General features: G+C 33.3%; 1 protein-coding gene across 20 annotated transcripts in view; it reads right to left on the bottom strand.

Annotated features, from left to right (window-relative positions):
• Positions 1 to 16,050, bottom strand: part of ptpn20 (protein tyrosine phosphatase non-receptor type 20) — a 71,575-nt gene extending 55,525 nt beyond the window's left edge. For 4 of the 20 annotated variants that reach the window (XR_015506078.1, XR_015506083.1, XM_087279506.1 and 1 more), the window contains exons 1-21: positions 15,829 to 16,050; positions 9,663 to 9,810; positions 9,408 to 9,568; positions 8,018 to 8,083; positions 7,751 to 7,930; positions 7,590 to 7,665; positions 6,007 to 6,096; positions 5,047 to 5,122; positions 4,824 to 4,974; positions 4,667 to 4,738; positions 4,364 to 4,538; positions 4,134 to 4,269; positions 2,448 to 2,586; positions 2,218 to 2,370; positions 1,921 to 2,106; positions 1,637 to 1,796; positions 995 to 1,238; positions 807 to 907; positions 513 to 590; positions 322 to 429; positions 126 to 242 (exon numbers count right to left, since the gene is read on the bottom strand). Coding sequence is in view for 10 of the 20 variants with exons in the window: in XM_087279506.1 (XP_087135632.1) it covers positions 126 to 242; positions 322 to 429; positions 513 to 590; positions 807 to 907; positions 995 to 1,238; positions 1,637 to 1,796; positions 1,921 to 2,106; positions 2,218 to 2,370; positions 2,448 to 2,586; positions 4,134 to 4,269; positions 4,364 to 4,538; positions 4,667 to 4,738; positions 4,824 to 4,974; positions 5,047 to 5,122; positions 6,007 to 6,096; positions 7,590 to 7,665; positions 7,751 to 7,930; positions 8,018 to 8,083; positions 9,408 to 9,568; positions 9,663 to 9,786 (2,593 nt within the window). In the remaining 10 variants the exon portion in view is untranslated. Of the gene's footprint in view, positions 1 to 125; positions 243 to 321; positions 430 to 512; positions 591 to 806; positions 908 to 994; positions 1,239 to 1,636; positions 1,797 to 1,920; positions 2,107 to 2,217; positions 2,371 to 2,447; positions 2,587 to 4,133; positions 4,270 to 4,363; positions 4,539 to 4,666; positions 4,739 to 4,823; positions 4,975 to 5,046; positions 5,123 to 6,006; positions 6,097 to 7,589; positions 7,666 to 7,750; positions 7,931 to 8,017; positions 8,084 to 9,407; positions 9,569 to 9,662; positions 9,811 to 13,789; positions 14,154 to 14,473; positions 14,523 to 15,828 lie in introns of those variants that run through there. The other 16 variants (XR_015506077.1, XM_087279505.1, XM_087279511.1 and 13 more) reach the window with 9 other exon arrangements.
• Between the last annotated feature and the right edge of the window lie 8 nt (positions 16,051 to 16,058).

Below are 16,058 nucleotides of genomic sequence, written 5' to 3'. Positions count from 1 at the left end.
AGTTGCGGTGTAGTTGACATACAAAGTCAATTTCATGCTTTTGAAGGATGTATTTTTAATATTGAAAAACTATACACATTTCATCTTTATTAATGAATTACAAAGTACAAAAAAAGAAGACATACGTTTGGGTTGAGACACTATAAGCTCCACTTCTTCTGGGCTGTTCTGGAGTATGGAAGCTGCTATATTAAAAGTCACCCCTTCTAGACTGATGTTATTCAGAGAGATCAGCCGACCACCTAAAAACACACAAACAAAAAGAAGCTGAGATTCTTTATTTTCTTTTGACATACAAGAAGGCAATAGCTTGTATTTTACCTGGTCTAATTCTCCCATCCTTATCAGCTGGACCATCGGGAATGATGGATGCAATAAAAATTCCAAGATCTAACTTCCCTGTGTTGTCCTCCCCGACTATTATGAAACCTTTGCAACAACAGGAATATTTGTAGCACCATTATAGCAAATGCTTAATGTTATATTAAAGATGCTTGCTTCTTTTTACTCACCATAGCCAAGTTTGGGATCCTTCTTTAAAGTGACACAGATGATTTCTCTCTCTGGGGTTGTTTTTGTGGGTGTGTCCACTGCATAAAAAATAATTCATTAATTAAAATAAAGATACATAAATAAATACACAACAGAAAGAAGGAAAAAACAAAAAATAAATAAAACAAAATAAATACATTTATATTTCATAATGTTAAGTTGTAAGAATAACATCATAGCTAAATATTTGTGTTCAAAATGTCTTTAAAAAAATAACTTTTTCAATTAAAACCAGAGAGAGAGTCACTGTTTACCTCTTATAGATGAGGTAGTGGAATGAACCTCTGAGTCCTGCTTTTGCAAAGAGACATTGGACATGATGCGATAGACTGGGGGACTGAAGGTTTCCAGTGGGCTGCATTAAGGAAAGATCAACACAACAGTTTTTTAATATATAGATTTGGTTGTGTATTGGGTGTACAGAGTAAATCGATTAACTTACCTGCTGCTTTGGCTCTGATCTTTTGGTTCACAGGGTGCTCTCGATTCAGGACTGTAATTTACTTCATTCTGTTGCCGGATCCGAACTCCAATTTTCGCCGACAGGTCATCGCAAGACTTGCTTATAGAGTCACTTGGCAATCCATTCAGACCAATATTATTGAGCACAATCTCTGAGCAGGACAGCCTCTTTATCTGCTCGTGTCGAGCACGGCATATGGATGTATATTTTGCTACGCTGTCATCTAAAAAGAGATATAGGACAAATGATTTATTATCAGTTAGAGTTAGGGTTATTCAGTTCAGTTTATTATATAAGAATTATATAAGAAGTATCGAGACTCAATGAGACTGACAAAAAACAAAAGCCCTAACAGCAACTAACTAATTAAAAAGAAAAGAAAGATTTAAACTATAAAGTCACTTATAAAATAGTCTTATAGTTTAAATGTTAGAGTTATTTAATAAAGAATCATTTATATATAATATATATAATAATTAATATACATTATATATATATATATATATATATATATATATATATATATATATTTTTTTTTTTTTTTTTTTTATCCAAAACCTAATAAATAAATAAATTTATAGAGTTCTGTGGCTTCAAATTACTTCAAATAATTCTCCAAACCTGAAGCTAAGCAGTAGGTCAGCTGGCGTGAGGTCATCTCACTGTGAAACTTGTGTTGGGCCGAGCACAGGTTCAGGAGGTACTGTGCGATTTTTGAGCTCTCCGTCACAAACGAGTGCTTCTTTCCACTTGGGCTGCACTCAATGGTAAATTTTCGTCTCTATGAGAGAATTATTGGAAAATCATTCACCCAAAACATCACAAAGGTGTTTTCATCCATAAAAAAAGCCTGTTACTGGATTTCATGAAGCAATAAAAAAAGCCAAATGACAGCCAAAACTCACACTTGTTGAGAGACTGTCAGTTTCTGTCCAGTGAAATCTGCGGCTTAACATCCGAGAATTATTCTTGACTTCATAAACCAGAATTCCTTTGGCACAAATTCCCAAAACCAGCTCTCCAATAATAGGTTTCCGTTCACGGGCAACTCTGTGAAACAGCACCCCATACTCTGGTAGTTGCTGTGCAATCTATAAAGCCATAAAAGTTTATATATGAATATATTTAGGACTAACATCAAACATCCAGTCATTTGAACGACACCATTTTTGTATATGAAGTCATTTTAAAATTGAAGAAACCTTTAAGAACTCCGTCTCTGCCTCCTCTGGAAGCATTTGGGCATTATTGGCATGTAACCTTGGCAATTCCTCTCTCAAACAGGGCAAGGCCACTTTCTCTATGACTCTCTTAGAGATGTACTGCTCCGTCTGGAAATAGTTCTTCCCGTAAACCTAAACAAAAAAGTCAGAATGATATTAGAGAATACTGTCTAGTTAAAAGTTAAACTGACCATTAATATCTGACTCACTTCAGCCATATAATCTCCAAACTCAGCCTGCAGTGCCAGCGCAGCGAGAAACAGCGCCGTCTCCTCATTACAGTGCACTCTGTCTTCCAGAATATCTTTCCTCAGCTGGAGATAATATTGGTGTCGAGTATGTTTATGTCTTTTAAAATAATTAGAGAAAAACTGTGAGCATCAGAATAAAAGAAAAGAGGAACAATGCAATGCAATATATATAATGGCCATTAAAGAGCACCTCAAATCTCTTGTCAAGTTTTTTTGGGTTAATTTTTCTAAACAAAAACTTCTTCAAATGTATTTAAAAGTTTGAGGCTGTTTGTTTGAGGAAGAAATTTTACTCAGACTAAGGCCTGTTGACATGATCAAAACATTAATATTGCATATTGCATACACTTAACTATTTCTATTTTAATGTACACTACCTGACAAAAGTCTTGTTGCTTATTCAAGTTTTAGGATCAACAAATAATAACCTGACTTCTAGTTTATCATTTGGTATCAGAAGTGGCTTATATAAAAGATAAAGGGCCAAAATAAGCTATAATTATGTTTTGATTTTAAATAATTTAATTAGGACAGTAAGGTCTGACTTTGCTTAGACAAAAGTCTTGTCACCTAACAGAAATTATGTACAGTATAGAATATAAAGGCATAGTGCCATGAAAAAATAATTATTATTGTATATGACTCCCTTGAGCTTGGAGGACTGCATCCATACATCTCTGCAATGACTCAAATAACTTATTAATAAAGTCATCTGGAATGGCAAAGAGTTCATCAAGCTTCTTTGGATTCATCTTCAATGCCTCATCCATCTTAACCCAGACATGCTCAATAATGTTCATATCTGGTGGGTGGGCTGGGCAATCTTGGAGCACCTTGAACTTCTTTGCTTTCAGGAACTTTGCTGTGGAGGCTGAAGTATGAGAAGGGGTGCTATCCTGCTGAAGGGTTGCCCTCTCCTGTGGTTTGTAAATGTAATGGGCAGTACAAAGATACCTCAGGCTGTTGATGTTGCCATCCTCTCTGCAGATTTCTCACATGCCCTCATACTTAATGTAAACCCAAACCATGATTTTTCCTTTACCAACTTGACTGATTTCTGTGAGAATATTGGGTCTATGTGGGTTCCAATAGGTCTTCTGTGGTATTTGTGATGATTGGGAAGCAGTTCAACAGATGATTCATCAGAAAAATCGACCTTCTGCCACTTTTCCAAATGGTCAACTAGAAGTCAAGTTATTATTTGTGGCTCTTAAAACTGGGATCGACAACAAGACTCTTGTCCGGTAGTGTATATTTATAAAATGAACGCATTGTTATAATGGCAAAGATACATTTTTCAACAGGCATTAAAATACTTCAGTTTTTAGTGTCACATGATCCTTTCAAAAACATTCTAATGTTAATTTTAAAATCTTTTATCTTTATATTATATTTGATTTATTATCTAATTATCCAAGAAAAAAGCTGTGCAGTGCACTATTGTGGAAATTGTGAAAGAATAGCATTATATATATATATATGCCATTAATATAAATACATATACCATTATAAACGTTTTACATTGTACTTGATATGCATCAAAATGTATTTTTGCCATGAAAAGGGCCACACAACGTCAATTCTGACATCTTCAACCAGACAATAACATGATGATGCATGTTTAAACAGCAGAAAATGACATACAGAATGTAGGAGATGTCATCAGGGAAAAATCTGACACGAAGATAAAGTGTAAATGTCGCAGAAGCCACTTTCTTCCAGTAATCAGGAGCAACCTTTGAGATTTTTGTCTCGGGGTCCAAGAAGAAAAATTCACCATCTATATGAGAACACATAGTTAATGCTCAATCACTTGTACAAGTCATTAACAACACACAACAGCATGCCAATTTGACACAAAAAGATTGCTTTACCATCAATGAAAGCAAGGCCAAAGTAAAAATGCTCCACAAGGTTAGCGTGTGCCACAACCATGTCGAACACATCCCTCCCTCGGGACTTGATGTCACATTTCACTGCCACACACTGTTCATTTGGCATGATCACGTTAACCTCCCTCTGAGACAGACCTGACTTGCCTTTCTTCGACTGTATCGATTGAAAGAGGAAGGGAGAAGACGATGAATGTACAAAGATTCACAGTTTGCAACCTCAGAATGCCCAAGTGCATTATACTGTACTGTATGTTCAACCCAAAATACTGAAACACGGTTTACCACTATAGACCCCGGCAGCTCTAAAATGATTTGAGGCTCATCGTTCATCCTGGTAAACTCAGGTCCAAGACTCTACAATTAAAACATAGACAATTAGCAACTACTGAATTAGCCTGGGATTCTTATTTTAGTATAACACAGATACTAAGTAAATTACCTTAGCTTTTCTTTGGGACAGACTGACTGCAGACTCACTCACAGTAATGCAGGGACTGGAAGGTCGGACTTCACCTTTGTTTGGAGAGTTTAGACACGAACTTCGTGACCAAAAACTTGTGCTTCGTCTGTTGTGAAGACCCAGAGGATTTCTTGCATAACAAAACACCAGAGAGTCACATTTGCAGTGATAATACTTTTAAAAGTGTTTTTCAAATACTAACCTAGATGAGCTCTGGTAGGATGTGGTCTGACTAGGTCTGCTTTTGAGAGACCAGGTTTTCTGGTGATGAAATATTCCTAAAAATGATAAATGAATCAGTTAGACTTAATGATTAATGATTTAACCCTAATTATAATGACTACTGAATTGAGAAATGTAACAATTTAACTTCGGTTAAACAGGGAAAATAAACTAAATATACATTTAAACCACTGTATCCATGTATATGATGCATATTTGTTAGTCATAAATGAAACAGGTAGGAATATTTATGATTTATTTATGATTGCACTTTAAAAAAATCGGGGCAAAACTTTTACATTTTAAATCTATTTCAAAATGCACCTATTCCAGCTACTTAAAAACAGTTAAAATATCTTCACTGCATGACAATTACATTTATTCAGTTAAAAACATACAATACAGACCTTTGCAAATAAGCAATGTTGAGTTTAAATTCACAAATTATACAAACTATTTGGATAAAACAGGGTTATTTAGCAATTAAAACTAATTCTGTTTAACAATTATATTACAGAAATTTCACAGAAGCCTCTATATCACGTATGACCTTAATATATGCCTAATACAAAACTACTTATGTAAATCTATATTGAACTTTACTGTAATTGCACATTTCTATTTTGCAAATTTAGTCCTGATTATTTTTGAGTGGTTATTTAGTAAATTCTGTAAGTTTTTTTTATTTGTATTTCTATTTTAAATAAATACTCTTCTTTTGAATTTTATATTCTATTTTTTCTAAGTATATTAACAATAAATATTTCTTTAAATAAACCCTAATCAGAATAATGAGATTGATTTCAGAAGGATCACATGATGGTGAAGACTGTGGTAATAATGCATAAAAATCATTGCAATTCATTTTAATTCATTTGGTGCATAAGAGGCATCTTAAACAAACACTTAAAAAATGACCTCAAACTATTAAACAGCTTACCTTGCTTTGGCTCAGAGTCCAGAGACAGTCTGCGAGTCTCTCCTGCAGCTCCGTTCATCTCCGTATAACCAGAATATGGTCCACGTTTACCTGTTAAATAGAGATACTAATACTGTATACTCACTTTAAACTGCACAGGTTACACAATCGGGAAAGCAGCCAATCAGATCACGTTACAGGTTTGTGTTGAGGCATCAATGCTTTGAGCCCAATTACAACCTTTTAAATCCCATGTTCAGTTTAAGGTAAACCATTAATCCTATAGTGGAAACTACAGTATTTCATTGGTGCCATGGTTACAAACATTTTGGTCAAACCTCCAGGGTTGGATTTTAGGATAAACATAGTAATTGAATGAATATGTCTGGATTACTGTTGATATGGTTAGTTATGGATACAGTTGAAGACAAATGCGCAATCTCAACACCCACTTAGAATTTTCACGCAAAGGATTTGACCTGCAGATAAAAATATGACAAGCTGAAACATTTCAATAAACACTAGATCAACTTATATTTGCATGTATGCATTGAATCACAATATGCATATACTGTAACACAGTCATGAAAAAAATTCATAGACCACCTGAAAATGATTAAATTATCTGGATTTGTGGTTTATATTAACAAAAATGTAATTTTTGTTTTATTCTGTACATATTCTATGTTCTATATTCTTGCAATATTTATTTAAAGTTTAAAGGGGTGGCCCAGTGTATTTTAAGGCTTGGTTGTGTTAATAAGATGCAAAGCAATGTGTGCTCATGCTTCATTTGTAAAAAAAAAAATATATCCCATTTTGATTATATACTGCTACTCAGCCAGCATGAAAACGACTGTCATATTTCCTAGATCCTCCGAAAGGCCCGGGCTAAAGAGGCTCTAATGTGATCTCATTAACCCAAATATATATATTTTTGTAGTCCCCAAAACTTCATTTACTATAGGCTTTGCTAAGTTAACTCTGTAAAAGCCAATGTCTCCCTTTGCATTGACCTTTGAGCACATTGCATTCAGAGATGTTGTTTATGTTCACATTAAACATGAACTAAAGTTAAACAGAATATCATAGTGGACCACCCCTTTAAAAAAAAACTTTTGAAGAAAGTCGCCATTTGAAGCATTTTTAAAAAAATAAATTAACAACAGGAGTGCCATGTTTTCAGAAATAAAAATAATAATTATTAGACAACACAATACTGAAGGTTTTTACCTTAGAAGAGTTGATACTGTGAATCGACAATTGGGAGGTTAACCCTAATTTTCAATCACAAGAAATAAAAACTAGCTTTTCTTAAAGAAAAGAAAAGAGAGAATATAAATTTGGAAAATGTTGAAAAAAACTTCAAAGATTAAAAGAAATCTTAAGATTTTACTCAAAAAAACATACCTAATAAATCCAGTAAATCCACAGAAACAGATCATTTTAAGTGGTCTCTTATAAATAATATAGACATGCATTATATATAAATTTTAAAAATCATAAAAAAATTATAAAACAGAAAAATGTCTATTATATTAATTTTGCAAGAGTTCTTACAATTTCCTGAAAACAATTTTTTTGTAATTCAAAGGGATTCCTACCATGAAGTCTTTCTCTGATCATTTGACTTTTCCCACTCAACTGCACAACATTTTCAGTTAAAGCTGCTCGATCCACCTGGAAATTAAGACTTTGTTAAATTTTTATCAGCTTATATTCTAAACTAATTAAATGAAACAGTTTGAGGCCTTTTTAAACTCACAGATTCTTGAAGGACATCCTCCACCAGCTGTTTGATGACTTTATTAGGAGGAGGCAGGAGAGATGCTTTGTGGTGTGATTCGCAGACCTCCAGGATGGAGTTGAGGTTAGTTCGCCGATGGGCCATATCCTCACACATGCTCAGCAGAAGGCAATTCAGAGAGTCACTGAGCTGAATGGGCTGAGCAAGCACAAAACACATTTACACTACATTTTCTGATGGAAGGTGAGCAGTTTAACGTAGCTGGATCATCAATCTTTTACTGACCTGGTTTTGAGGGAGATGATAATCAACTGACCAGTACAGAGTCATACCAAGAGAATACACGATTATCTGGAAGAAATGGTACAAAAGTCATCAGTATTTCCTCTGTGGACATTTAATTGTAGCACAGTTATAAAAAAGCATCATTTTCTAAAATAAATTAATAAATTATTTAATTTATACATTTTAAACAAATGTTGTGCTAGGTGATTAAAAAGATGTATGTCATGTCATTAGCTCATAAATTATTTAATTTTACTCTCAACTGATTGAATTAAAGGCTTAGAATAAGTTTATCATGAAATTTTCAATGAGATGAAATTCACATTTTAAAGTGATAGTTCTGTATAGAATTTCAGTTTATTCATCATTCACTATGAGTTTCATTTTTTCTGTTGAACACAAACCCTTTAACCACTGGTTATCATCTATTCCAAAAATACTATGAAAGTCAATGGTTACTGATGTCCAGTATTCTTTAGAATATCTTCTTGTGTGTTCAACAGAAAAACAAAAACAGGTTTGGACAAATAGAGAGTAAATTATGACAAAAAAAATGATTTTAACATTGTATTAATTATTAGTGTTTTGCCTGATACATCCTGAAAATGTGAAATCAAAACATTTGTATCACCCCCTAGTGGCTGGCAGCAATATAGGTCATAAACAAGCATTCTCCGTGCAAGGAATTGTAATAAACAAAAATACAAATTTACAAATAAATACAAATTTACATGTAATTTGTGAGTGTGTGTGAAAACGTAACATTCTGTAGTGTATTTAGTGATTGTTTAATGATATTTCAGTCATCATACAGTAAAAATCCTTCATCTTCTCATCAGTAAGATTGAGTTTTGGACATCTTCTTGGACACTTTTAATGCTTCCAAGCTTTATTCTGCATTTATAAAGCTCAGCTGAGTATGGTGCAACTTAGGTTCTATTTACGATTTGATTGGACAGGAATCACAGGACAGATTTGTTTCTATACTCAGCCAATTGCCATAGACAAGAAAAAAAATTGTAGTGACTGCAGGTTGAAGGAAAGTATTGGAGTAACAGTACCAATACATCACTAAAAATGTACTCAAGGAAAACTAAAAGTACACATTTTTAAAACAACTTAAATTACAAATCCTGAGGAAAAACTGCTCAATTACAGTAATTTGGGTTACTTTACACCATGGGCCTAATCCACAAACCCTAAAACGTTACTATCAATCTTTTTTTACACAGAAGGTCAGCAAACCACAGCTGGCCCCTTTACTGTAAATATGAATCACATTTTTACAATTTAGAAAAAAACACCTAAGATGTATTTCTTTGACAATATACTTTAAGACAAACATACTAGCTTGTCTAAAAACCCCTGGATGTCTTTGAACGAAGCTGACCTTCTCCATGGCGAGCTTGGTGGAGACAGTACGGCCTTGCAGCATCTCCGGGGCGGTGAAGGCACACACCTCATCTGTCATTGCACAGTTCTTAAACGCCAGTGTCCCAGTGGCGGACAGCAGCAGTGATGCAGGAGTTATAATGTTGCAGATATTGTGACCTAGAAAAACAAACCCACGCTCATTTAATTTTGCATGGACTGCGCTCTTCATCACTACAAGATAAAATACAAATCTGCAAGGTCAACGTTTTACCTTTGTAGGAAAGATCTACGAGTGATTCAGCGGAGCCCAGCAGGAGGGACCAGACCTCGTCCTCCTCCAGCGGTCCTCCTCTGGCCTCCAGCACCTCGGCGAGGGTCACAAACGTGCTGCTCATCCTGCCGAGTCACGAGACAAATACCTGAGGAGAAGAGAGGGGAAAAGTCTGCTGCTGATGGAGGTGGAGAGAAATCTGCCAAACGGAAAGGATGGAGCTGAAACTAAGTGATCATCGGGGATTCTGATGTCATCGCCAATGCTTCATAACAATATTAAATGTTATACATTATTTATATCGTCTGATGTGTAAATCTAAATCTGTCTACTGTGATCTATTCTGGTCTTTTGCTGACTTCATTCCAGCTATCAAAAGAACCAGCTTAGGCGGGAATGTGCCAGCTGTTTTGCATAATCACTGATAGTTAGATCTTTTAGTCTTCAGTTTCAGGTAGCCTAATTTTTAGAGAATAGCAAACTACGTATTTGCTTGTACTTGTATTAGTATTATTAGTGAATCTGACGTTTTCACTGGTTCAGTATTCACATTATAATATAGGCTTATATTTCTCTGGACTTCTAATTTATTCATTCATTCATTTTCTTGTCGGCTTAGTCCCTTTATTAATCCGGGGTCGCCACAGTGGAATGAACCGCCAACTTATCCAGCAAGGTTTTACACAGCGGATGCCCTTCCAGCCGCAACCCATCTCTGGGAAACATCCACACACACATTTACACACACACTACGGACAATTTAGCCTACCCAATTCACCTGTACAACATGTCTTTGGACTGTGGGGGAAACCGGAGCACCCGGAGTAAACCCACGCAGAGGCAGGGAGAACATGCAAACTCCACACAGAAACGCCAACTGAGCCGAGGTTCGAACCGCGACCTTCTTGCTGTTAGGCGACAACACTACCTACTGCGCCTCTGCCTCGCCCTCTTCTAATTTATGTGTTCATTTATTTTTTTGTTTTGTTCTCTGAAATTCTATAAAATAAAATAAAAACATTGTCATTTAGAGCATAAATAATACAAAGAATGCGTCAAAATAACAAAGAATGCCATGTTTTTAAAGATGTCTACATTAATTATTAACAAAAACTATATAATAAGAGACTTTGTTATTCATAAATATTTCCATTAACATTTAGAAGAGTACAGTAATTAAAGCACTATTTGGTGTAACAACCATAATTTCCAATCACAACAACTGTAAACATTTGTTATTTTGACCATTGTAATTTAAAAAAATATCTAAATGACAATATTTTTCTTTGATATTGGGAAGTCATCAAACTCTAATTTAATAAATTATGACATTTTAATCAAAAGCATACATATTAATAAAGCAAACGATTTAAATTATTATTTTTTAAATTTTTAGTTAACCTATAATTCTCTTTCTTTTGAACAAATCAAAGTTACATGTAGCTACTCAAGAAAGAAGACAGGGGGAGACATTTCCATTCAAGTGAATGTACATTCCCAAACTTATCGTTAATACTCAGATTTTTCCAAAAAAATAATCCTTGAGGTGACATGCCAGGTCTTTTAGGTTCATTTAAATATTGTTAAAGCATCAAATTTTACTTGTCTATTACTTTAGTATATATGACCAACATAATTTAGTGAAAAAAACAAACAAACAAAAAAAACAAGGACTTTTATTTATTATTTTAGATGGTCCTTGGGGTTTTATCTGTGGTGTATGCATGCATTTTTTTTCTGCTGATACTCTTTCCACTTTTAATCATTCACCACAACAGAAGTAACATTTTCATATGTTGAATACTACAAAATTTACTAAATATAAAAGGAAAATTGCCACAACGAATGCAAATGCACTGAAGAAAAAGATAATTTAAGGACCACTGTAATCTGCCATGTGAACTTAGACAAAATCAGATGTTTATAAGGAGATGTGGACCTAGGCCAACTAACTCACAGTGACTACTCAAGTTAATGTGCCAAGAGATGAAGAGGCATGACCGTACATTTTTAGCAACCACACTTTTACGCTCCTTACTTTAAAAGATCACAGTAAACCAACTGAGATTAGCGTCACAGAGAGCAAAAACACCCACAAATAATGATACTACTCCTGGCATTACTGATATCTCACAGATTTTTAGAATATATTGTGAATAAGTAGCCTAATTTTGAATCACAATTTGAAAAAAAAGTGCTATGACTTTTTAGAAGTGGCTAAAAATATTTTATTTAATGTTAGATTCTAAATATAAGCTTGTTTAAATGTTCACACTTGTGTAATGTATTTACTAACATGAACTATGAATGAACAATGCTTTTACTATTTATTAGTCATAGTTTAACATTTACTAATGCATTATTAAAATCCAACGCTATGCTTGTTAACATTAACAATCACTAAGAAAGAACAACTTTATTTCTATTACATATAGCATTAACAAAGTTGAATAAACATTGTAAAAAATGCATCGTTCAGCATTTGTTTATGTTAGTAAATGCATTATCCAATATTACCTAATGAAACATTATTGTAAGAAGTGTTACCATTTAAATAAGCAAAAACAAATTATTTCAGTATTTGTCATAACATTATGTTGGGCATGTTGTTGTTTGGCTCTTATTATATTAAACCAGATCAGGTCTGATAGATTACAGGTAGATTACACAATCTAGTTAATTACACAAGCTGAGTGTTAACAGGTTGATTCAGCACTTCAAAAAATAGAAGAGCACACCAAATAACTGAACCAGTAGAAAAATACACACTAAATATGATAAACACAATCATTTAAATATGTTATTTAAGAATAACTGCCTCAACATGTTAGACAGAACAAGAAAGATTTGAGCCAGACACAGCAATCGTGCCACTTAAATAATGAGCTTGAACTCCAAAGAAGGTTAAGAAGGACCTGCAGATGTGTATACATAGGTCTGAACTTTACAGGAACATTTCTTTTTGTGGCCTGTTAGAAATAGCATACTTAAGGTCAATAAACACTAAAATACTTAAATATCCATTATATAAAAATGAAATATATATTTTACATTATAACGTGTATATACAAAAATATAAAATATATGAAGATTTCAGATGCAGTGCCGTTAAAAATGAACTAAAATAAGCATTTTTCTTTTTTTCTGTGTGTAGATTCAGTACTTTCATTTTTATGATGATGAAAAGGTTCTTTTCATTGCATTTAAAGTAAAGTAACTTAACATAAACACATGAGGCTAAGAAAAATGCTCATTTTAGAACAAAATGTCTCTTTATCTAAGAGTTTTTATCTATATTTGAACTCTTTATATATATATATATATATATATATATATATATATATATATATATATAATGTTCTGATTGAGATGAAATGTTCTCTAACCGGCTTTTCTAAGAAAAAATAATTATTCCAATACTCTGTAATACAACATTTTTTCCTTTACAAAATAGATTTTAAATATATGCTAAATATGTTTTGTGATTCTAATACACTCTAAATAAATATAGAATTAATTTCAAAACTCATATCCCAAAGTACATTTAAAAATGTAAAAACAGTATTTTAATTAGTCAATTATTAAATAAATCTTGGTGATTCATTCCGCTGTGATAAATCAGAGTTTAAGCCAAATGAATAACGGCAAATGAATGAAATGAATCTAATGTAAATAAACAATTCACTAAATCATATCAAACATATTTCAAACAAAATGTATTTGTAGAAAACATGTGCGTATGTTCAGTTATTTAACTTTTATGACAAAGAATAGATTATTTTCATTCCATTTACAGTGAAGTAACAACAAGAGACTGAGAAAAATGCTGATTTTAGAAGAAAAATTCAGACGCCATTTAGAGGTTTTTGCATCTGAACTCTTAATTTTTTTGTCCAAAAGTGAAATGTATAAATATGTTCCTATTTTACCACATTGGGTAGCTTTTTAATAGCTTTAACCAATATAATAGCCAACCTGATCATGGCAGCGGCATTAATTAATTACAAACAGACTATGTTGTTAATCCTAGAGCATACAACTTTTAAATCAAGACCGATTTATATAATCAAACAAATTATAACAAATGTGTATAATCACCAATCATCAGAATTATCAATAGGTTTTACCTGCTAGCATTCAATGTACTAGGATCCTGATCTTCGTCTGATGTCTTCAGGCTGTGTACACACGCTTTAATCCGGTGGATCACTACGTTTCATTTACCTCCTGTTACCAAGCACCTCATATGACCCAAACACGCAAAATCTCAGCTCTAGCATACTGCAGTATTCTATAATAATACAAAATACATTTACTGATTAACTACACGTGTCTAATCACTAAGATGCAGCAGAAGTCTGCAGACTCTCCAAACTTTTTACTAATTGAACAACTATTCTTAGACTTGAGCTAAGAGCTCAATTGGATTAGATGGGTAGTGACAGAAGAGGATGAGAATGTCTTCCAGACCTTATTTTTATTAACTCCTGCTGTTGTCTTTTAATGCTGTATATATTTATATATTTTGTACTATGATATGCTCTTTATTAAAAATCTTATTGTAGTAGGCTACATTCACATGATAATTCTAAATATTTCTCTTCATCTCAGGTTGTGCATTATAATAAATAACATTGTGTGGTGGTATTGAAACATATTTTGAACAAAATGGCTGCAAGGCCTTTTTCCTGCTAATGCTAGCAAGCATACACATCTTAAATACAAACAATTAGGCATATTTTCTTTCATTTTAAAGGTATTCGGACATTTCACACACTAAAAAACTGTATAATAAACACAAAGGGTTTTACCTGGCTCATATTTCATCTTCTTTACTGTCCGTTTTCCTTTTTGGTAAACAAACACAGTAAGTTTTGAAAAACTTTATTAGATGGCTCAACTGTGGACAATCCTCTTTTTTTCTTGAGAAACATATTTACTTGTTTTCATAATTTGTAACAAATATTAAAGTGATTTATAATAGCTTCACTATTTGTTAAGATTACCATTGTTTAATTATGAAAAATCAAACAACAATCAATTTGAGATCATGGGTTAAGGTTAGAGTTAGGGTTAAGATTTAATTCTAAAAAGGCTATTTAAAATTATATATTTACAAACCCTATATATTTATTAAAATATGTTTTCTTAAATATATTTATTATCATTTAAAAATATATTTTACATTAATGTAACACTGGAAAATCTAAATCTTTATATATATATCGGAAAAAAAGCTCCTTTGGTCACATCCGTAGTGTATAGAATATATTTCTGTTATTAATCTGAAATTATAGAATGCAATTCTTCTAAACCAGAGATGCACAAACTTGGCCACGCAGGCCAAAGTTGGCCCTTTGTATCCTTTGATTTAGCCCACCAGAGGGAAAATGATTGGGAAGCGTTGGGGAATGTATTTAAGAGAGATTCTCATTTCCATTTTAATGTAATCTTTCATTTGTTTTACTGTTGCGCTACAAAACTGAATTTAAATGTTTCAATTAAATGTTGCAAATGAATAAGATTTAAAAAAAAAAAATTACATACTGATACTTAACGAATAGGGGACAAGGCAGGGGACAACAGTGTGCGAATCGAGGCAAATACAGGTTCAGCATGACAATTGTTTGGATTTTTTTTAAATGTTTTTTTTAACTGATTTACGGTAATACGTTTGTTAACATAGTATACTTTTTCAAAAAATGGCAATGCATTAGTACGGTTGAAGTAATTTTATTCTATTTATTTACAAATATGAGGAAATAAATTAGGAAATTACCCATGGCAACTTTAATGTAATACAGTTTGCTATATTTACTTTTAGCCACAACTCTCAATCAAGCTTGAATTTTGGCCTTTCATAAAAATAGTTTTACTCTTCCAGCTGCAACCCATCTCTGGGAAACATCCATACACACTCGTACACTACGGACAATTTAGCCTACTCAATTCACCTGTACTGCAGCACTGAGGGGGAAACCAGAGCACCCGGAGGAAACCCACGCGAACACGGGGAGAACATGCAAACTCCACACAGAAACGCCAACAGACCCAGCCGAGGTTCGAACCAGCGACCTTCTTGCTGTGAGGCGACAGCACTACCTACTGCGCCACCGCTATTTAAAATATATTTAAAATAAATTTTAGCTAATTCGTTTTTGATTACCTTAGGGTTGTAGCTTCTTGTAACAGCCTTGTTTACCCTAATGCCCTAATAAGAATGACTACAAACTGAAAAAGAAAGAAAGAAAGAAAGAAAGAAAGAAAGAAAGAAAGAAAGAAAGAAAGAAAGAAAGAAAGAAAGAAAGAAAGAAAGAAAGAAAGAAAGAAAGAAAGCGGTATATCTATGAATAGACCGGCGTGATGGCACGGAAGCGCGTGGGGGTTTGGTGACGT

Source organism: Danio rerio, chromosome 13, assembly GCF_052040795.2.
Source record: "Danio rerio strain M-AB ecotype USA chromosome 13, GRCz13ab, whole genome shotgun sequence".
Lineage (NCBI taxonomy): Eukaryota > Metazoa > Chordata > Actinopteri > Cypriniformes > Danionidae > Danio > Danio rerio.
This window is presented reverse-complemented; position numbering and strand designations above follow the sequence as displayed.